The sequence below is a fragment of the Chiloscyllium plagiosum genome, chromosome 33, assembly GCF_004010195.1.
Source record: "Chiloscyllium plagiosum isolate BGI_BamShark_2017 chromosome 33, ASM401019v2, whole genome shotgun sequence".
NCBI classification, from domain to species: Eukaryota; Metazoa; Chordata; class Chondrichthyes; order Orectolobiformes; family Hemiscylliidae; genus Chiloscyllium; species Chiloscyllium plagiosum.
In genome coordinates, this window is record NC_057742.1 from 21671644 (window position 1) to 21694461 (window position 22818).

Consider the following 22818-nt stretch of genomic DNA (forward strand, 5'->3'; position numbering starts at 1 on the left):
AATGGTAGAAACTTGTGTTCTCCAGGGGCCAATGGTGGGGCTATTCCTTTTCGGAAATATATGAACTAATGAGATATTGGAATACAAAGTGACCAACTTTGAAAATTATACTGAATGTGGAAAATAATGAGAATGATGCCAAACATCTGCAATAGGATTAGACAGCTGGCCAAAAGTAACAGATAGAATTTAATACAGAGAAGTGAGAGGTGATGCATTTTGGAAGAGGTTATAGGGACAGACAGAAAATGCTCAAGGGCAAAGGAAATGGCAAAGAGCACACAGTGACAGTGTGACCTCAGAATTCATATGTATAAATCCTTAAATGCAGCAGGATATATTTGCAGAGATTAATTAGCAAAGTTTACCATATATAATGCAAAAGCTAAAAAAGAAGCTCTGCTGAATCTTTATTATGCTCTGGTTAGGCCACAACTAGAATACTGCATCCAGTCCTGGGCAGCACCCTTTGCAAGGATGTGAGTGGCACTGGCACTGAGAGGATACAGAGGAGATTTACAGTTCCAGGAAATTTAGTCGTGGTTTACAAGATTTTAACGTACTTTAGACGAGATAGAAAACAAAAAGCCTTCTGAGTGTCCTGCAATTCATCGAGTACTCTATTCTCATGTTATCTCTTCCAAAGTGCATCATCTCACATTTATCAGGTTTAAATTCCGCCTGCCACAGGTCTGTCCATCTGCCCAATCTGTCTACATCCTCCTGTAACCTAAAACCATTTTCCTCAATATCTACCACCTGGCCAACCTTCGTTTTATCTGCAAACTTGCTTTCCATCCTCCCGACATTTTCTTTTATATTATTTATATATATATCATGAACAGCAATGGACTCAGCAGTGATCCCTGTGGTATTCCAACTTTCAGTCACACGAACAGCCTTCAACAACCCCCCCTCTGTCTCTGACCACAAAGCTAATTTTAGATTCAACTTGGTTACGTTACACTGGATCCCATGTACTTTTACCTTCTTTACCAGTATCCCATGAGGACCTTGTCAATGACTTTGCTGCAATCCATATAAACCACATCAATTGCACTACCCTCACCTATACACCTGCTCACCTCTGCAAACTTCAATTTTGTTTAGGCATGTCCTCCTTCTGACAAAGCCATACTGATTAAACCCTGATCAAACCTTATCTCTCCAAGCAGAGATTAATTCTCTTCTTCAGAATTTTCTCCAATAGTTTCCCTACCATTGATGTGCGACTCACTGGTCTATTATTCATTGATTTATCTCTACCACCCTTCTTGAAAAGTGGAGCCACATTAGCTCTCCTCCAGTCCTCTGGCATCTCTTCTGAGGTCAAAGAGCAATTAAAAATTTGGGTCAGAGTTCCTGTAATTTCTTTGTTCATCTCCTTCAGGACCTCGGGATACAACTCATCGGGAAATGGGGATATATCCACTTTTAATTCCACAGGATGATATAAAAAGCTCTCCTGAAGTCATTTCATGAAATCTGCTCCCCACTACCCCTGCCCCCCAAACCTTTACTCTATGAATATCCCAATTAATATTGGGAAAGTTGAATGTATTTTCAGTGAGTTGACTGCATAACTGCTCTTCTATTGCCCACTCCCAGCAATATGATTGCCCCCTTTTTATTCCTGAGGTGTACCCACAAAGCCTCATTTGAAGATATGTTATCATCCCTCTTTAATAGAGCAACTGGCTCCTTAATTAACAATGCGATACTATCTCCTCTCTCACACCCTTTCATATCCTGCCTTAATACCCTGGAATATTGAGTTGTCAGTCCTTCCCCTCACTCAACCACATCTCTGTGAGGGCAACAAAATCACAATTCCTTGTTTCAGTCCATGTCCTTAACTCATTTGTCTTACCTATAATACTCCTAGCATTAAAGTAAGGGCAATCCAGCTTTGCCTTTTTCACCTGAAACTCAACTTGGCTCATCTCTCTCTGCCTTGGTTCCTTTACTAAAGTATGCTCTATTAAACTAAGAATCTGTGTTCCCAGCCTGACCAAATTTAAATTCCTCCTGTCAGCATTAGCAAACTCACCCATAAGATGCTGGTCCCTTTCTGGTTCAGATGAAGACTACCCTGCTTATACAGGTCCTACCTTTCCCAAAAATGGTCCCAGTGACCAGAGATTTACAGCTTCTCTCCTGCACCAATTCATGAGCCATGCATTCATCTGTCTTATTCTTCTATTTTCATATTTGCTAGCATGTGGTGCTAGGAGTAATCCAGAAATTACAACCTTTAATGTCCTGCTCTTTGGCCTACTGCCTAGATCCCTAAATTCCTAATGCAAGACCTCATCCCTCATTCTATCAATATCACTAGAACCAATGTTATTCATGACCTCAGTCTTATCACCTTCCTGCCACAGAATGCCCTGCAGCTGCTCAGTGACATCCTTCATCCTGGCCCTGGGGAGTGAGCGTACCATGCTGGAGTCATGTCAGTAAGTGCAGAGACACCTCTATGTTTCCCTAATTAATGAATCCCCTATCACTATCACTCCTATGTTTTTCATCCTCCCCTCCTGAAAAGTCAGGATACTATATGGTGCCAGAAGCTTGGCTCTGTCTGCACTCCCTTGATGAACCAGCTCTCTTATCAATTTCCAAAATGGAAAGCCAATCTGTGAGCAGACCCCAGGGGACTTCTGCACGATCTGCCTGATTCTTCCACAAAGCACATAACTCCACGGATATGCCACACTGCTCGAGCTCAGAAACAGAGAGCTCAAGTTTCTGCATTTTGGAGTACCTGTGGTTAGATTAGAGTCGGGTCAATGACTCCCAGATATGACATGTCATGCATTCCACTCAGCAGACCTTATCTGCCATGACTTAAACTTAAATGTACTGAAACTTACAAACTCCTCACAACTCAAAAAGCACACAAATGTCCTTACAAACTACAAGCCACATTCCCAGTACACTGAATTCCCTTTGTACTTCAAATTCCCAGAAACACATAGTCACTCTGGCTATGACTCACTCAGGGATGTGCTCTTTCCCAACTGCTCATGTAAAGCTTACTACAGCTTCCAGTGGTGCTCCATGTGAGGAACAGGGAATGCTGGTTGTAACCAGGAGGCTGAAAGCCCTGAGTTAGGCAGATGCTAAATATCTATGGGAATGGCACATTCCCACACAATGCTTCTCACTTTGAGAATGAGGCCTACTATATTCAATCATGTTCATGATGTCCCCGACACATACATGAGCATTAGGGTGAAAGCACAAAAGAGCAAGAAGATTTATCCCAACTCTAAAGCTATAAGAGATGTTTAGAAAGAGGTCAAACTATTCAGCAGAGAAGGAAAGAATTAAGGGACCATTTTATTAAAGTAGAAATTGCCCCCAAACTAAATCTAGAGTAGTTTGAAATTAAGCAAAGAATGAAAGACCAATAACCATAGGCATGAAGTGCTGAAGCATACATTCAAAACAGCAATTGGTGATATAGAGTTAAGTGTTTGGAATATTATACTAAAATATGCAGTACCATCAGAAAAAAACGCAATAGCCCACCTTGCTGATCCACATGAGGAGCTCTACCATTCAGCTCTAGATTGAAAAAGATTAGAGCATTTTAAAAGATAATTTGGGACTAAAATGGAAAAGTTACATTAATGGAGGGATTAGCTGAATCATCTTTCATTTAGCACTGAGAGTTTTGAGGATTGCAGTTATTTCAAAGTGCAGTAATCTAAGTACTGTAATTACTGTAATATTACAATAATTTTCATGCCCTTGAAACTAGAATTTGAGGATTATTTTATTTCTTTCACACAGGCCTTGGGAGTCATCAACTCACAGGATCGAGCGACTATCAAAAGGAAAATTAAAGATATGAACACAGCAGTGGAGAAAGAGAGAAAAGCCTTGGAGAAGCTGGAAAAACAGAAGGAGAAGCAGAAGAGAAAGGAACAGGAACAATTGCAGAAAAAGAGTTAAGCTGGGCAGAATGATGAGGTGTAAGCATACCTAAACATTTGTTTCCAATTCTTCAGATTTTAAAACATGAGCAACAAGAAGAAGTGCAAGGAGTCAGTGAATTAAACAGAACATTGTATGGCAGATCGGTTTGTGGGATTTGTGAATGTGAAGTGCAGCTCTACTTCACTTTTGGACAGTTCAGGTCTGTAAAGACAACATCTAACATTAAAAACAAATAATATTTCACAGGGCAGGCAAACCTTTCCTTAGTGAATTATCACTGAAAATTGTGCTGCATTTCCTCTTACTGAATCCATCCTGGGTCAGATACAAAGAAAGTATATTCTGTCTGGATAATATACACTAAAAAAAATTAGATTTATCTCTGAGGATAAAATATTCCTGAGTTTTATAAAGTAATTTATTGGAGTCATTCTGAGTGCATTTGAAGCACTGCTAACTTTTAAACAATGAGAAGAATAAGAAAACTATCCTTTAAAAATTGAATTAACTTTTTTTTACATCTGCATCTTTTAATTGTCAAAAATACTTTCTAATGATTAAAGCAGCTATTGGAAGGACAAGGGAGAGGTAAGGATTAATCATGCCTGCATTTGAAATATTATACCTGTTTAAGCACAATCTTCTCAATACCTGAATTCTTCCACAATCTAGATTGTGAAGAGGGTCTCACTTAATCAAATGAGTTTGCTGGAAATTGTGCTATGATGGCAGAAAAACATTGCATGCATGCCTGTATGGAATGCTGCAAATATGAGCTAAGAATTTGGATTGAAGAAAAGGAATTAGACAATGGGATGCACTTGGTACCTTGTCATTTCTTGAGCAAAGTCTTCCTTAACAGACTGTCCTAGAGAATATGATGTACGGTGTATTGGTGATAAACTGTGTGCTTTCAGAAGATCTCATTTTGTACATATAATTGTGCAAACTATTCAGGATTTGCAAGTGAGCTCATTGACAGAAGTTTGAAATTAGTCCAAAGATCGAGGAGACAATGAACATTGTTCAGACCAATGTAATATTAGTACCAGTTATGTGACCTTAAACAAAAATTCTGGCTTGTACTTAACAAGTAAATTTGCAAGTTAAAATATTTGTGATGCAGATATATGTTTTGTGTGTTGCAAATGTAGCTAATGTTTTAAATCCAAATGGTAACACTTGGCAGAACCTGCCAAATATTATGGTTATGACTTAAAGAGAATTACTGAATACCCTGCAAGAGGCAATTTCAGAATATTTTCATAGTGACTCTAATTTTACCATGATTCAGGGAATTAGAAAGAAGAAATAAAAAGCTAATTATTTCTCTTTTTTTGGAAGCTCAACCAACTGGAAATTGTGACTCTTTATGAACTCTAGTGAGTTGTTTGCCCCATGGGACAATTGTTTTCCATTCTTGTGTACATTGTAGGAAATACAATATTAGAATGGACAGCTCAACAATAAAATACAGATTCTATTTAAGGTTTCGCACACCTGCAAATATACAGCATGGCTTTGAGAAAGCATAAATGAGTTAAGATGATTCCATCCCTGTTAGCAATACAATAAGAAGTAGATGCATTAACATTATTCACTCGCAATTCAAGCTAAAATTTGTTAGCTAGGTACAGGTCAAAACATTTGGAGAATGGTTTTGTTTGAATGAGTTGATTTAATTTTGGATTTCTTTAGACAACTAAAAGGCCCTTCAAGTATGAGGTGGATTTTAAAATCTATAATTTTAAATCACCTGAAGATGACAATTTCTTTTTGTAAAATGTATTTTTGGATACTTGGTTTAAAATTCAATGAAGGGATTTTTCATTTGGCTCAGAATTTACATAGATATTGGAATTTCACATTGATTGAGAATTTACACAAGCCATTAGGCTCCTGTATTTGATACTGCTGATACCAGTGGAGCCTTTGAATTTGAACATCTGATGTTAAGCGAAGAAACCGTGAACAGCTGATAACCCTCTAGCCTGGTGGAAATGCTGCTCTTAAGCTTCTGACATGTTAGGCAAAGATGTTAAAGACACTGTAGTTAGTTGCTTCTAGACTTTGAAGGGCAGAATGAAATCAATAATGTCTCTGGCATAGCACAACCCAGGTTTGCAACTTAGCCTGAGCGTCAAACCTAAAAGATCTAGCAGAATGATGTAAGATCAATTGTTTAAATAAGTTGGACACGTAAGTCACATTTAGATCCAAATGTTGGTCACCAGCAAAAATGGAAGAGCTACTGACTATCCATTAAGGACTTCCAGGTTTTTTTTCCTGTGGTGAGCTGATCTAACATAACAAAGCCTTTTGATAATTGCACACTGGAACCCAAAGAAAAATATAGGCAGTGGATAGCTCTAATGATATGAATGAACCATACCACAGACATTAGGTTTCTTTTCAGATTTTGGAGTTCCCAATTTCATTCTCTAACTTATAACTGTGCACCTGGTATGGCACTCAAGTATTTCAGCTGTATCACAAGGAGGACAGCTGAAATACAGCAGAATTGAGTTCATGATGTGCCTAATATGTGGAAGGCTCTGAGTGCCGTAGACTTTTTGGCAAGTTTTGTATGACAAATGAACATTGTGCTAAATAAAGCTAAGCACCTCTTAGTGTAAATAATTGGCACTCAATATGAATTAATACCAAAATTAATGCCTATTTTATTATTTAAACTGTTGTACATCCATAAAATAGAATTATAGCATTGTTATAGTACAGGAGGCTATTCGACCCATTATGTCTGTTCTAATCCTCCGAAGAATAATTTACATGCTGCCTTTGTCCCCCATACTCTTCCTACATTATTGCTCATTTCTCCTGTTCAGACATTTTGAAAATGTAGAAAACTTTACAGCACCAAAGAAGACATCTCCACCTGTTGTGTCTGCACCAACTGAGAATCAAACTTCTCAGCATAATACAGCACTTGGTGCAAATATCTAAAGTTACTGGACTTTAGATGCTTATATAGACACCTTGTAAATGTGTTAAAATTTTCTGCCTTTGCTATCCTCTCAGGCAGTGAATAACAGACACCATCACCCCCCCCCCCCACCCCCTCCCCCCCTTGGTGAAAACATTGTCTTCTTCTAAAGGAAATGTATCTTCCCTATTCACTCAATCCAAGCCACTCGCAATTTGTACATTTCAATTAAATCTCCCCTCAGCCTCCTCCTTTCCAATGAAACCTACCCACTTGACCTAATTCTTTCTTATAGCTGTCATGGCAGCCTCCTCTATACCCTCTTTGTTGCTATTGCATCCTCTCTGTAATAAAGTGTTTAAAACTGAACACTACTCAAGTTTTGCAAGTTATAGCTTAATTAGGGTTTCCTATAGGTCCAACATAAGCCCACCACTCTTATTTTCTATGCCTAAACTAACAATTAAAAGTGCAGGCAATCTCTGGGTTACAAGCTGTCTCTCTTCTTTAGGCAATTCGTACGTTAATTTGTAAGCGAGTCAGAACACAGCGCAGGACAAGGTAAAGTCGCCATTCATACATATAGGAAAAGCTCATATGCCAGATCTTTAAAAGTACACCCCTGCTTTCATAAGTATGAGCATTTGTCAGTCAGACGCTCATAAATTGGGACCCTCTGTAATTCATATTACTTCTTACTTGCCTTATCAACTTGTCTTGATACTTTAAGGATCTGTGGGCATTCACTCCAAGGTCACTCATACTTCTCTGTATTCTCTCATTAAGTGCAAATTTCTTTTTGGATTTGCCTCCCCACAGGGCATGATCTCACACTTCTCCAGGTTGAATTCCATTTGCCACTTATCTAGCCACCTGACCAATCCATTGTATCATCCGACAGTCTCTAGCTTGCCTCCTCATTGTCAATCATGTGTCCAATTTTTGTGTCATCTACAAATTTCTTGATCTGTTGCCTATATTTAAATCATTAATATTTACCAATAAAATCTAGGCACCTGAACATTGCGAATCCCCATTGGGAGCAGCCTTCCAACTGCAATAATGCCATCAACCATTACCTTTTGATTCCTGCCGTTGACCCAATTTCATATCCAGCTTGCTACATTGCCCTAGAGTCTTGATCCTTTTTTTAACCAGTGTGCCATGTAAGACCTTGTCAAATGTCTTGCTAAAATCTATCCAAATCAACTAACATCTATTCAGTTACTTCTCGGATACTCCAATCAATAAGTTAATATTCTAGCTTTCACTTTCAATGGAAGTAAACTGTACTTTACAACATTGATACTGATTTAAAGATATGGTAGTTAAGTAGCAAAATGATCTCCTTCGGAGCTTTATTCACAATGCACACAGAACCCACACACCTCGCCCCCAACGTGCATGTGCAGCCATCATCTGCCTATGCTCAAAATAAATCTCTTGCTTCTGTCTAGTTCTACACCTTGTGTGCAATCATTAGTGCCGAATTGATAGAGAAGGCAATGGAGGGGTCAGTGACCTCTTCCTAAGCAAAGTGGTGTCTACATGATTAACCACGTGAGGATATGAATCAATTAAACAGATGCATTATATCTGAAGATTCATAAAAATGTAAGTCCAAAACTTTATTAAACTGTCAAAAGTAGAACCAGAATGCTGAATATATATGAATTTTAGGACATCTAGTTAAATCATTGCTGAGTTTAACAATTTTGTTCTGTCTTCATAAGGGTCTAATCTGCATTCCAAGCACTGAATCAGTCACCACAAGAAATATGGCCACACTAAAAGCACACCTAGGATGTCTAATATGTCATTTTTAACTGGTAAATTTTAACTTCTTTGTAGCTATTTAAGCAAACACAATTTCTACTGCCAAATTTATTTAAAATATATGTGTGAAAAATATTTCACATTCCTGAAATCTGAAAATACTTTGCAATTTGAAGTACTTCATTTTCCTTCATTTTGTGGATTAGGGCACAAAAAAATCAAATATCATTTCTCATATGGGTCTGATTCATTGTTGAGCTAGACTTTGTCAAATTTCTCATTTCATTGGTCAATTTCAAGGCACATTTTGATTATTATTGCATTGTTAATTCAAATTGTGCCCAACAAAACAGGTCTGTTAGGTTCAGATTTCAGCTTTAGTCTAATATTGTTTATTTTGAGCAAGAATTATGCACTACGATGTTGAACAGTCACACCATATAGCCACAATATTGAAAACTACCAACAGTTTCAGTTTGTTTGTTGGTTTGCTAATTACTTATGTATGAAAAACTATTGTCCATCTTTCAAAATATGTATATTGTCTGAGTTGAAACTTAAGCAAATACAGTTTAATTTGGAAAATGTATTTCATACAATATGCAAGGGAGAGTTAAAAGATATAAACCAAAGAAGATCTAGTCCACAGTGTTTCAATTTTCTTTTGGCATATTCCTAAAAGAAATAACTTATAGTATGTTGTACTAACTGATTGCCAAGTGCAACTAAGGGCGGGCAAAAAATGCTGGCAAGCCAGTGACGCCCACATCCCACAAAATGAATAAATAAAAACAAAAACCTAGTAAATTCAGATTTGCAAACAATCAGGTCAATAACCAATGTCACATTGTTTCTTTGTGATTTGGAGTCCAAGTTGTGGTTGCAAAAACATCCATTACTGTATTTCTTTCCAAATTAACATTGTAAATAGCAGATTGATTGGTTGGATGGTTGGATGAGAATTTGTTATATTGGTAATACAGCAAATTTGGGAGTGAAGTCTGTCATGCCATGCCATGTGAGCCAAAGCTGGCATCACATGCATGGTATGATGGAATAGGTCATTTAATTGAACCACTACTGAGCTGTGTTAGCAAAGTTGTAGAAGACTCAAACCGTCCCAGGATGAAATTGGGCAAATGGAAGCGGGTGTCAGGAAATAATTAAGGGATGGATAAGGAACATTAAATATGACCTATAGTCTGCAGCCACTTTAACTGATTTGTCCAAACTTATGTTCATTAAGAGTGTTCTCTTAAAGATGTTGTTCCAGAGTAATAAAAATCCATCAAAGAAAGCACCTGCAAATATTGACAGTAGGTTGTATAATTAATAAAGCATGAAAATTGTTGCCATTAGTGAGTCAGCAATTATCGTGTACATTTGTATTTGTACATCGATGCTCTTTCTATTCCGTGTGAATCAGTTGGTCCTTTGTGGTCCGTTGCAAGTACCGCTTGTATCAGCAACTGTACTTGCAGATCCTCTCTTATGTACCTGAAAATAAACTTGTTTATCAATAATCTAGGCTTCAAACTGCCACAATAGCGTCCTCTACTGTCCTCAGCAAGGACTTGCTTTTCTTGTTTCTCGCCACTGGCAATTAGGCTGGCTACCTAGACATAGCTTAAATTGATGTCATCCTGTAACCAGATTTGTACTGGAAAAAAGTTTATATCTTTGGGAACATTTGCTATTTTGCGCCAAATTATTTAGCATTGAAGGGAATGTTTTCAACGTGTATCTGTGTTTCTTTTACTTTAATGACATTATTAAATAGTACTAACCACAGATATAAAATATGCTTCAAGAAGCATGTGCTAGCTGCGCTGGTAATGTTTCTCACTGATGTCATCACCTCAGTGAACTGGCTGTCATATGCTGCTGGTTAGTGAACCATCAAGTTTTATTTCAGTGGGCATTAATTAACTACAGCTTCAACTAACTAATTTTAAAATCCCTCTGATTTGTACGTGGGCAGCAGTGCATGCTGGTATTTAGATCAATGGTATTTTGCAATGTGCTCATGAAGATAAGACCTTAAGATATAGAAGCAGTAGTAGACCATTCAGCCCATCAAGTCTAATCCACTATTCAGTGCGATCGTGGCTGATCTGAAAAATCTTACAAAAATTCAGAAAGATGTCAATGAAATGATTCTACTCATGAGGTTGATATCCATGGGAAAACACATCCCTACTGTCTTAGTTTAGACTGAATTAGTTGATATCCATTTAGAGTGCAGGAAGTTATATTCAGTGCTGCTGGAGAACATGAAGGAAATTCAAGTTTGTTGCTGGTCTCCAATTTTATTAACTATTGGAAAATTCACATGTGCCAAAACTGGGTGAAAATAGAATTGGCTCAAATGTGCATCCTCTTGCCCGTGTTATCCCACGTGATCTAAACAGCCTACTGGTAATTGGTATTATGTTCACCTAAAAATCATCACTCGGGCACTAGAGGATAAAAAGTCCCCACTAATCTGTCCGGAGTCTGAGCCAATGCCTCAGGAGATGAGGAGGTGTTTATGATGATGGAATGTGGTCCTTCGAGGACATTCCGTCTGGGAAAATCACATCTAGTAATGGGAGGCTTAAGATGATTATTTCTAACATAGACTGAACAATAGGAAAATGGATGACAAAAATTGGCTAAATTTAGTTATAAGTCACTTATATTGAGCAGCTTACTTTTATTTTAAATTTAAGGCTTAAAATGGGCATTAGACAGTGGCAATTGAATTTTACACTTCAGTTATATTTGATGGTGTACACACTTCTCACAAGACTGGCAAGTGCTTTACTGTGCCATGGCAATTACAATCTTAAACAAGAGAGAATCCAACCAGTCAGGTCAAAGCATCCGGCTGGATTGGTATCCCATCCGTGACATTTACCATTCACTCCCTCCACCACAGAGGCAGAAGAGCAGCAGCAGCAGTGTGTACCATCTACAAAATGTACTGCAGCCTTGCTAAATGCAACAAAGGCTCCTGCAGCAGCATCTTCTAAATACCACCACCTGCAAGATTCCCTTCAAGATACACGCCATTCTAACTTGGAATTAAAGCAGCATTTTAGCCCAGAAGGAAAAGAAAACAGTCATAAAATAAAACAGTAATACTTGGAAATGGAACATAATGATTGTACTGGAGCACTTCCGAGGTGCACAAAACATGTCGGACCAGTACACACCATTCAGAAGTTTCACTGTTTTTTTCCTTCCTTTCACTATTGTTAGGTCAAAATCCTGGAACTCCCCTACTAGCAACAATAAGTGTCCCTCCATTCCAAGGACTGCATCAGTTCAAGAAAGCAGTTCAGCACCATCATCTCCAGAAAGTTAGGAATGGGCAATGAACATTGGTCAAATACAAAACAACATTCCACTTACGTAGTAATGTCTTTTTAAAGAGACTTTTTAAGTTCTCAGTATTCTGATCATCTTTTCTAATGATATTTAAATGCAACCAGGATCCTGCAATATATATTGCTTTACCCCACTTTTATTTATAATGTTTTGGTCTATTGCAACACGCAATCTCAGTGTAATCAAACTGCATAATGATGAGGTTAATATCCCTGGAGCTGCAGTAATGGACTAACCTAATGAGAAAGAAATAACCAAAATGCAACACCACCAAGTGCCATGTCATTTTTGCTGTCTCTTTTGCTGTATATTTTAATCATTCCATTGGCTAATAATGATTATGCAAACATTCAAATATGAAATTAATGTTGCTAACTCCTCCCATGACTATATTTATGATTTATGTCAATTCTGTTTAATCTTGCTATTTTTTAAAATCATTTTTGTTCAGTCCTACATATTTGTACTTTTTACACAGGCATATTTCTTCCACAAAATGGGCTGATGTAAATGTATGATTTGTTACTGTACATTTTATTGAAATCTGAGTACAAGTTTGTTTTGGTATAAATATTAATGGCAAAAAAACTCAGGGTTGTGAAATTATAGAAAATATGGTCTTTTTGATTCTTGTAGACTGACAAATATTTCCTAAAGTTAGCAAGTTTCCCCTTCAGCCCATTTATGTTTCTGTTTTGGCGATAAAATGCCTATAGAATGCTCAACTCATCATCTTATCCTTTGGCTAACTTTATCCTCATGCACCATTCTCCTCTTGCCCAAAGAGAGGCAAAGAAAACAAAAATGAATTAAATTATTAACAACTGCTCCAGAAAACCATCTAAAGGTATTTTTTAAAAAATACTCTCTACCTTCTGTTCCACAATTCTCTGGGAAAAAGTAAGGTTTCTGAACATTTAAGCTCACTCCTTAATTGTTAAATGTGAATCCTAATTCTTCTCATAAACATTGCTCATGTATTGTTCTTGTTTTGAACATTGTAAATACTGGAGCAGAATCCCAAAGTAATAAGTTTTCAGCAGAACAAACAAAATGTTTGCTATCCAAGTCCAAATTTAGGAGAATTGTGCCAATTAAAATATTCTTTAACAATATTGCTATTCTGATCAAGGAGATGAACGATTACAGCTTTATTATTTAGACTGAAGTTGTAAGGTGTTGGTTACAGCCAAGCAGGTAACAGGAATTTCTGGCAAAAAAATCTTCCACTTGAATAAAACAAATAGCAAGTTGCTCAAACTTCCAGGAAGTTCAAATTGTATCTCAGATCAACCGCGTGTTTAATTTGACAACATATGCTTGGTTCTAAATGTGCTGCACATACTTCACTGTCAGAATAAATGTACTGCACAAAAATAAACACAAGGGTCTAACTACTCACTGCATGGACTTGGATGCCCAGTGATAAGATCATTCTCTCTCTGTTTGATGAGAATATAAGATTACTATTATGTTTCATAGCCTGAAATAACTGTAATGTTGGGAACTGTATGTAAAAAGAAATAGTCTATTTCAACTCCTTGCTAAGGTTTGGGGGCAAATGTGTATTTGCTGTTTGTTTGAAAAAGAAAAAAACGTACGGGTATTGGTTATGGCAGGTCTTATATCAGCACATGTTGCATTAATGTTAAAATTGCTTTAACTTCTGATGGACTGTTGCCCAGCAAGTTACTTAGGAATTTTTAGCAGCAGAAAAGGAGATACTGTTCAAAATCAAAGAGGTTTTGGTTTTCCTGTCTGTCCAAAATTCAATAAAAATTGTATAATGGTGACTGGTTTTGAAATATAAGCAGTTTGTTTGCAAATGTTTTTAAAATGCAAATATCGTTATGTTAAATTTGATAACATTATGACTGACTCATATTTACGTAAGCATGGTTTCATTTTGTTATGAAATCTAAGATGGTTATGTTGGAATTCTTTGAAATGCAAATATCGTTGGTGGAATTACTATGACAACTGATAACCCGGGAATGGTTGATGATCTGAATCTATCGAGAAGAAACCACACAGGATTCTTAATGTAACAGCATTCTCCTATATACAGTGAACAGTAAGACATCACAGAAAAGCAAATAAGCTGATAAAGCCAAGACATGTTGTCTCTAATGAAACAGAGATTTGCCTTCCTTCTTCAAGCAGAATTAAATGAATGCTTAGAATTCAAAATGCAGGCTTTCCTGTATGAACGCCCGACTTATGAACGTGTGTACTTACGAACCGCCCTCTGTAAAGCCTATTATTTTAAAAAATTGAGTTACGCACAATGGTTCGAACTAACGTATGTGCAGACTCCTTTATGCGACGCTCTAAACACTGTGTTTTCAGCGGTTCGTCGACCCAAGGGAGAGAACGCCACGCCATCGTTGCCATTTTAAGTCGTATTGCATAAACATTGTTGTGTGCGTTATGTTTTGACTTAAATCTTTTGTGCGTTTACCCTCGTAATCATGGCTTCAAAGCGTTAATCTGATGCAAGTGATGGTGATGCATCAAAGAAAAAGAAATTGATCACGATTGAAACGGAAGTGAAAATAATAAATCGAGCAAAGAGAGGTGAAACGCCAACAAACATTGGAAAAGCGTTAGGCTACAGTCAGTCAAGGATCGGGACAATTATAAAGGACACGAGGAGAGTAATGGAGCAGGTAAAAGGCTCTGTCCCAATGAAAGCGACAATTATCACTAAGCAATGCAGTGGTTTAATTATCGAAATGGAAAGGATATTGGTAGTTCGGTTATAGACGATCAAAATTAGCGTAATATTCTTATTAGCCTTGGCTTAGTGCAAGAAAAGGCTCGAAGCTTTTTCAGTGATTTCAAAGCTGCAGTGAAGGTGCTTGTGATGAAGAATTTGTTGTGAGTCGGGGTTAGTTCAACCATTTCAAAGGGAAGGTAAAGTTGCACAATATTAAAGTGCAAGGTGAAGCAGCGAGTGCTGGTGTAAGCGCTGCGAGAGTTTCCTGAAATGTTGAAAAAAATTATTGAGGAGGGAGGTTATGCGCCTGAGCAAATATTTAATGTAGACGAGACCGGCTTTTTTTGGGATAAAATGCCTGAAAGGACATTCATTTCAAAAGAGGAAAAAAAACTACTCCAGGGCATTAGATATCCAAGTATTGGGTAATGTTATTGCTTGGTGCTAATGCATCCAGGGATTGCAAGCTTAAGTCTATGCTTGTGTATCACTCCCTAAATCCAAGGCACTTCAGCGAATTATCGAGGCATCTCTTCCCATTATTTGGAAGGCAAACACAAAGGGTTGGGTAACAAAAGCTCTCTTCGAAGATTGGTTCCTGAACTTTTTTGTTCCTATTGTTGAATGTTATTGCTTGGCCAAGAAGATCCCTTTCAAAATTCTTCTAGTGCTTGACAACACCTCCGGACATCCAAGCACTTTAGATGACCTTCACCCCAATATAAGGGTTGTCTTTTTACTACCCAATGCCACATTACTTCAGCCAATGGATCAGGGAATCATAGCCTCCTTTAAGGCTTACTATTTATGTCAGACCTTCTCACAAACAGTCAAGGCTACCCAAGATGATGCAATGACCTTAAAGGAGTTCTGGAGGAATTACAACATCTACGATGGCATCAAAAACATTGCAGATTCTTGGGAGGAAGTGAAGAAAACCAACATAAAAAGGGTCTGGATCAAATTGTGCCCCCAATTTGCAGATGGTTTTAAAGAGTTTACAACTGAGGACATTGCCGAAGCCAGGCAAACTGTGGTTGATATTGGCAATAATCAACTGCAGTTAGACATCAATGAAGATGATGCCTTAGACTTGTTTGCATCCCATGTCAAAGAACTGACCAATGGAGCAGCAGCATTTGAGGAAGAACGCCAAGACCTAGGAACTGCAGAACCCAATACGTTTTTGATGAAGGAGTTAGTTGAAGCTTTTCATCTCATTGGAACAGGGATGACAAACCCCTAATGCAGAGAGGTTTACCAAAATGTACCGGATAGTTACCAATGGCCTCAGCTGCTACAAGGCCATTTATAATGAAGAAAAGAAAAGAAAAGCTCTGTTCAAGGCATCCTTGATGTTACTTTAAGAATTTGGCTTCTAAATAGACCCCCGCTCTCCAGCAGCAGAATCAGACCCTGATTCTCCAATAGCAATATCAATCCCTGACTCTCCAGTGTCAGGTCCATGCTCTCCAGCACCAGGCCTATCATCCAATTAATAAAGTCATCTTAATTATTAATTAAGGCTCTTTCCGGTATGCAAGACATCGATTGGAACAAGTGTAAGTGTTAACCTTCAATCATTATCTTTTCTATCTAAACAGTTTAAGAATATTTTTTATTCATACACACACACACATTCTCTCTCTCTCAATTTTAAAAACTGTACTGTAGTTACATTTTTACTATTATTATTGTATTATTATATTTAAGAGGTAAAATATATTTAAGTAAAATATACACTACACACTAAGACAAACATTTGACTGATTGATGCTAGATGTGAACCATACGTAACCATTCGACTTACAAGCAGACTTAAAAATGGAACTCGTTTGTAACCTGGGGACTTCCTGTATCATATGATGATTTAAACAGGAATTATATAGTATGTGCCTGGAAGCAAAGAATAATAGTTTTCAGAAGCTCCAGTACAATTTTCATTATTTTAGTGAACAAGTTGCATCTCACACTATTTTCTGTTTGGTAAAGCACCGCATGAGGATGACCTTATATTGGAAAGCATATATTCATGCAGTCTATATTTATAGCACCATGTATAACACTCTGGTGAAGCTGATGTTGTGTTAGAGCGTGCTTAGCCCAATATGTAGCATCAGCTTTCATAGTTCTACATTATTACTTCAGCCAGTCCCTTTAGTATCATGGGCATGAAGCAAGTGCGAAAGGTTTAATGTTTTGCAATGAAATTTGCATATTTCGAAGGTATGTAACTTATGACTGGAAACATCTGTACAAATCCTCAATTACTTGATGCAAAGTGATTAAAACTAAGCGTATAATGAACCCTCCAGATTATAATTTTTCAGTGCGAATTTAGGACCATGTAATTATGGACAGCATGCAAAACTCAGAACATTGTGACCGTTATATTCAATGGTTTTCCTCTATATTGAGGCTCCTCTCCTTCAGTGCATGGTGAGGATGAAGTACTGTTAATGTCATATAGTTTCTGCTCTTTTAGCAAGTTTTGGAGGTGCATTTTTTATTTAATAATCTGTCTACTCACTTTTCAAATCGACAACTTCTTAAATTCTCAATTTCTACTTTCAACAACATAGATAACAATTTTTTTTGGATTTCTTTCTTTTAAAACCTCATTGAGGAAATCTTTTCATTAATTAAAAGCAAGCTATCATTCTACTGATCGATCATTTTAGGTTCAAGCCCCAGTTTACAACATGAGCTGTTAACATTTAAAGTAGTCAATGGGTCATTGCTGTTATGTTTTCAGTCACCAGTTTACTGAAGGAGTTAGTCTGTGATGATTATTTGTATTTGATTATTCAATTCGAACTCCAGTTTATTCTGTCCTCTTGCTACCCAGAAGGAAAAAGCAATATCTTGTATATTGTATCTTGTTGTTGAAAACAGAACTATTGAGCAATAAGCAACACCTGTTACAAAAAAAAAACAAATATACCACAGTTTAAAGATGACACAAATGGATGTCATTAAATTCATCAGGCTATCCCTAATGATGGAAGGGGCTCCTTTCAATGTCACTGGATTTGAGAGGCTTTATGGTGCAGTGGTAATACCCCTATTTCTCAGTCAGGAGCCCTGGGTTCATTCCAACATTGTCCAGAAGTATATTATAACTTGTCTGAACAGAACAGTTTAAAAGTATCTATCACTGGAATTAAGTGTCTCTTTATGTCTGCAGCCTAATAGCATGGGAGTCTTAATTGTCTTTTTCGTTTGTTTCTGATATCTAGGAATGGAAACCTGCCGAAAAATATGGACGGTCAAGGTCAACTCAAAGGTCAACACATTTTGGTTATGCCATTGTCTTAATTTAAGTGCAACTGGGGCTTTGGTGACATCTTTGCTTTAGTGAGAGGCTCACAGCAAATATTGAGTATTTGTATCAAGCATTTTCAGTGTAAAATCAGACAGGCATTATTTTGTAAAACATCACTAATAAACTGAACTCAGTCACCTCCTACACTCCTTATCTTAAGTAAGTCTTGATGTAACACACTGCTAACATGCCAGAGGCATCTCTGTTAAATTTCACTGCCATCGTTCCTAACACTGTTACCATCTTGCCTTGTCACATAAATTTTCCTATCGAGCACCAGTGAAATTCCTTCCCAGCTGATCGACTTCACTTTTCTTCTGCCTGTCACTCAACCCTTCAATTAATTACCCAACGATGTCATTATCGTTCCCTAAGAAACTGTGATGTTTCCTCTCAAGTACAATCAGCACTAAAGCTGTCAGAAATCTCCTGTTAGCCTCCCTGGGGATCTCTTTTGTACAAGTTTCTTTTTTCATTTTCAGACTAGCAACTGTTCTATATAGTGATTGGTCTTACTTGCACAAACACCAGATGATACTCTACTGAGTTTCACAAAATAATGAAGTAATGGGGCATCTTTTGGTTGATAGGTAATGGTTCAAAAGCTGTAGCAGTGACCCCAAGCGTCAAATTGTAAAATGACAACAAATGCAATGGGTCTGACTTGGCTTTTAACAGAGAATGAATGACATTACATTAGAAGCGAACCTCCTATGGGATTTTTCCACTGGGGCTGAGTGTAAATCAGAGAACTAAAAATGACAGTGCCCTTTCCAGAGTGTCTAGAAATTACGAATGAAGTAAGTAACTGTTTATTTTCTGAACTGTCAGAGAATTGTTAATGAACAGCAATATAGAAACTGAACGTGGAAACTATCATGTCAATTTAGGTACAGAAACCAATACAAAGAATGGGAACGAAAGATGTGATTAAAAGTGGATGAAAGACACAAAGGTAGTAACAAAACTATATATTTTCTTAAAAATCTACAACAGTAATTAAAATTTCGGGAACCAGATAAATAAAACAATGAACTGTGGATGCTGGAAATGTAAAACAAAAACAGAAATTGCTCTAGAAACTCAGCAGATCTGGCAGCATCTGTGAAGAGAAAGCAGAGTTAACGTTTCGACCCTTCCTCAGACTTTGAGGGTCTCACATACTTCTGCTGCTATTTCTTAGGTTTTTATGAATCACTGGGGCAAATTCCTGGAAACTCACATCAAAGAACTAAAGCTAATGTAGTCATCAAGAAATCAGACAAAGAATTCTGGAGAAATTTCTTTCACCAAAGAATAGTAAAATTGTGGAACTTGCTAAAACAGAGAACAATTGAATCAAATAGCATAGATGTATTTAAGGGGTGGCCAGACAAGCACAAGTGATTAGACAATTGAGGTTTCTTTTCCATTTTTTTTTTACACAAGATGTGGGTGGACACTGGTGATGTCAACATTTATTGCCTTTGAAAAGGTTGTGATGAGCCAACTTTTAACTGCTGCTTTCCCTCTGCTTTGGGTACACTATAGTACTGTTCAGAAGGGAGTTCCAGGATTGTCTCTGTGACAGTGAAGGAACGGTGGTATAGTTCCAAGTCAGATGATGTGAAGCTTGGAGGGGAACTTGAAGACGGTAGTGTTGTCATTTAGCTGCTGCCCTTGTTCCTTCAGATGGTGCAGGTCACAGATTTAGAAGATGCTATTGAAAGATTATCTTGATGGAATTAGCTGAAAACGAATAGAAGATGTTCAAATGGAATATCAAAGTCACTCAACTTGGTTTGCCTGAATATCCTATTTCTAACTTTTATATTCCATATAATTGCATGAGTGTGTGTGAGCTTTAAGAAATATCTTTTCACCCATAGCTGCCATAGATACTGGGTGGCACAGTGGCTCAGTGGTTAGCACTACTGCCTCACAGTGCTGGGGACCTGGGTTCAATTCTCTCCTTGAGTGACTGTCTGTGGAGTTTGCACGTTCTCCCTGTGTCTGCATGGGTTTCCTCCCACAGTCCAAAGATGTGTAGGTCAGGTGAATTTGGCCATGCTAAATTGCCTATAATGCTAGGTGCATTAGTCAGAGGGAAATGGGTCTGGGTGAGTTAATCTGCAGAGGGTTGGTTCGGCTGAGGGGCCTGTTTCCACACTGTACTAAATCTAATCACATTGCCATAGAAGTAGCTTGGACACAGTATACATGGAGCATGTTTAGTTTTGTAGGTGTGGTTCAATTTTAGAAAACAAAGTAATGCTTTTTTCGTCTTAAGAATAAATTCCGTACAAACTGAGTAGCTAGTTCATATCTTTGCATTTTATAGAAATGCTCAGTCTTTTTCATTCTTTACCAATACCACCTGATCTGCTGAGTGGTTCCAAGATTTTCAGATTTTATGTCTCATACCCATTGATGTCCTAAAATGACTGGTCCAAATCTGTTGTTTTTGACCACAGCTCATCTGTAGGTTTATGAGTAACAGAGGTCACACAGCAATTGTTAATTTACTTGGGTTTGCATGGGAAGAAATCTAATTATCCAACAATCTGACTTAAACTATTTAATAAAAAGTTAAGAGAAGGTTATTTTTTGCATGATTTCATATACAAATAACAGATTATTTGAATTAAGCAATTTTGAAATAAGAGCAGATTGTAATCATAATATTAATTATTCAGCAGAATAAAGGGGCTGCAAAAAGAAGCAACATTTTCATATATGCTGTGATTTTACATTCCATCAGTAATTACTAATGATGAAATTGTTATCTAAATCAGGATAAATATATTGTAAATTTAAAATTAAGATCAAACATTTTTCATTAATAGTTTCAATTTTTTTCCCTTCTTCAACTAGAATTGTTAACGCTTACCCCATGAAAGCTACACAGCAGCTTCTGTTACCTTATGGAGGATTATGGATATTAAGCAACAGAAGGTGAAGACCACTTGGAGGGACAATTTATTCCATAAATCAATGTGCTTTAAGTGACATCTACCTGGTCAATTTGTTATCTTCGAGCATAGAACATAGAACATGACAGCGCAGTACAGGCCCTTTGGCCCTTGATGTTGCGCCATCCTGTCATACTAATCTGAAGCCCATCCCACCTACACTATTCCATGTATGTCCATATGCCTCCTTTCCAAAGCTTCCACATCCTTCTTATAATGCGGTGACCAGAACTGTACACAATACTCCAAGTGTGGCCATACCAGAGCTTTGTACAGATGCAGCATAACCTCCTAGTTCCGGAACTCAATCCCTCTATTAATAAAGACAAGACACTGTATGCCTTCTTAACAACCCTGTCAACCTGGGTGGCAATTTTCAGAGATCTGTGTACATGGACACCGAAATCTCTCTGCTCATCTGCACTCCCAAGAATCTTACTATTAGCCCAGTACTTTGCATTCCGATTACTCCGTCCAAAGTGTATCACCTCACACGTCCACATTAAATTCCATTTGACACCTCTCAGCCCAGCTCTGCATCCTATCTATGTCTCTTTGCAATCTACTAACTCCTTCGTCACTATCCACAACTCCACCGACCTTAGTGTTGTCCACAAATTTACTAACCCACCCTTCTACACCCTCATCCAGGTCATTTATAAAAATAGCGAACAGCAGTGGACCCAACACCGACCCTTGCGGTACGCCGCTAGTAACTGGACACCAAGATGAACATGTTCCATCAACTACAACCCTCTGTTTTCTTTCAGCAAGCCAATTACTGATCCAAACTGCTATGTCTCCCACAATCCCATTCCTCCGCATTTTGTATAATAGTCTACTGTGAGGAACCTTATCGAACGCCTTGCTGAAATCCACATGCACCACATCAACCAGTTTACTCTCATCTACCTGTTTGGTCGCTTTGTCAAAAAACTCAATAAGATTAGTTAGGCACGACCTACCCTTCACAAAATCGTGCTGACTGTCCCTGATCAGATTATCCTTTTCTAGATGGTTATAAATCCTATCTCTTATAACCTTTTCCAACACTTTACCAACAACTGAAGTGAGACTCACTGGTCTGTAATTACCAGGGTTGTCTCTAATACCCTTTTTGAACAAGGGAACCATATTTGCTATCCTCCAGTCCTCAGGGACAATTCCTGCAGACAATGACGATTTGAAGATCAATGCCAAAGGCTCGGCAATCTCTTCCCTTGCTTCCCAGAGGATCCTAGGATAGATCCCATCTGGCCCAGGGGACTTGTCTATTTTCACACTCTGCAGTATTTCTAATACCTCTTCCTTGTGAACCTCAATCTCTTCTAGTCTAGATGCAAGTATCTCTGTATCTTCCTCGCCAACGTTTTCATTTTCTACAGTGAACACTGTCGAAAAATATTTATTTAGTGCTTCCCCTATCTCCTCTGACTCCACACACAACTTCCCACTATTATCCTTGATTGGCCCTAATTTAACTCTCGTCATTCTTTTATTCCTGACATACCTATGGAAAGCTTTAGGGTCAACCCTGATCCTATCCGTCAACAACTTCTCATGTCTCCTCCTGGCTCTTCTAAGCTCTCTTTTTAGGTCTTTCCTATCTTCCTTGTAACCCTCAAGCGCCCTAACTGAGTTTACACATTTTGTCCTAACATAAGCCTTCTTCTTCTTCTTGACCAGGGATTCCACTTCCTTAAGGAGAAAGTGAGGTCTGCAGATGCTGGAGATCAGAGCTGGAAATGTGTTGCTGGAAAAGCGCAGCAGGTCAGGCAGCATC

General features: G+C 37.9%; 1 protein-coding gene and 1 pseudogene across 1 annotated transcript in view; both read left to right on the forward strand.

Moving 5' to 3' along the window:
- The window catches only part of samd14 (sterile alpha motif domain containing 14), a 190002-nt gene extending 176175 nt beyond the window's left edge, over positions 1–13827 (forward strand). The window contains exon 10 of the mRNA XM_043675132.1: positions 3802–13827. Coding sequence (XP_043531067.1) covers positions 3802–3963 — 162 coding nt within the window. The 3' untranslated portion in view covers positions 3964–13827. The remainder of the gene's footprint in view (positions 1–3801) is intronic.
- An 873-nt stretch (positions 13828–14700) lies between these two features.
- LOC122539673 lies at positions 14701–21132 on the forward strand (annotated as a pseudogene).
- Positions 21133–22818: the final 1686 nt, after the last annotated feature.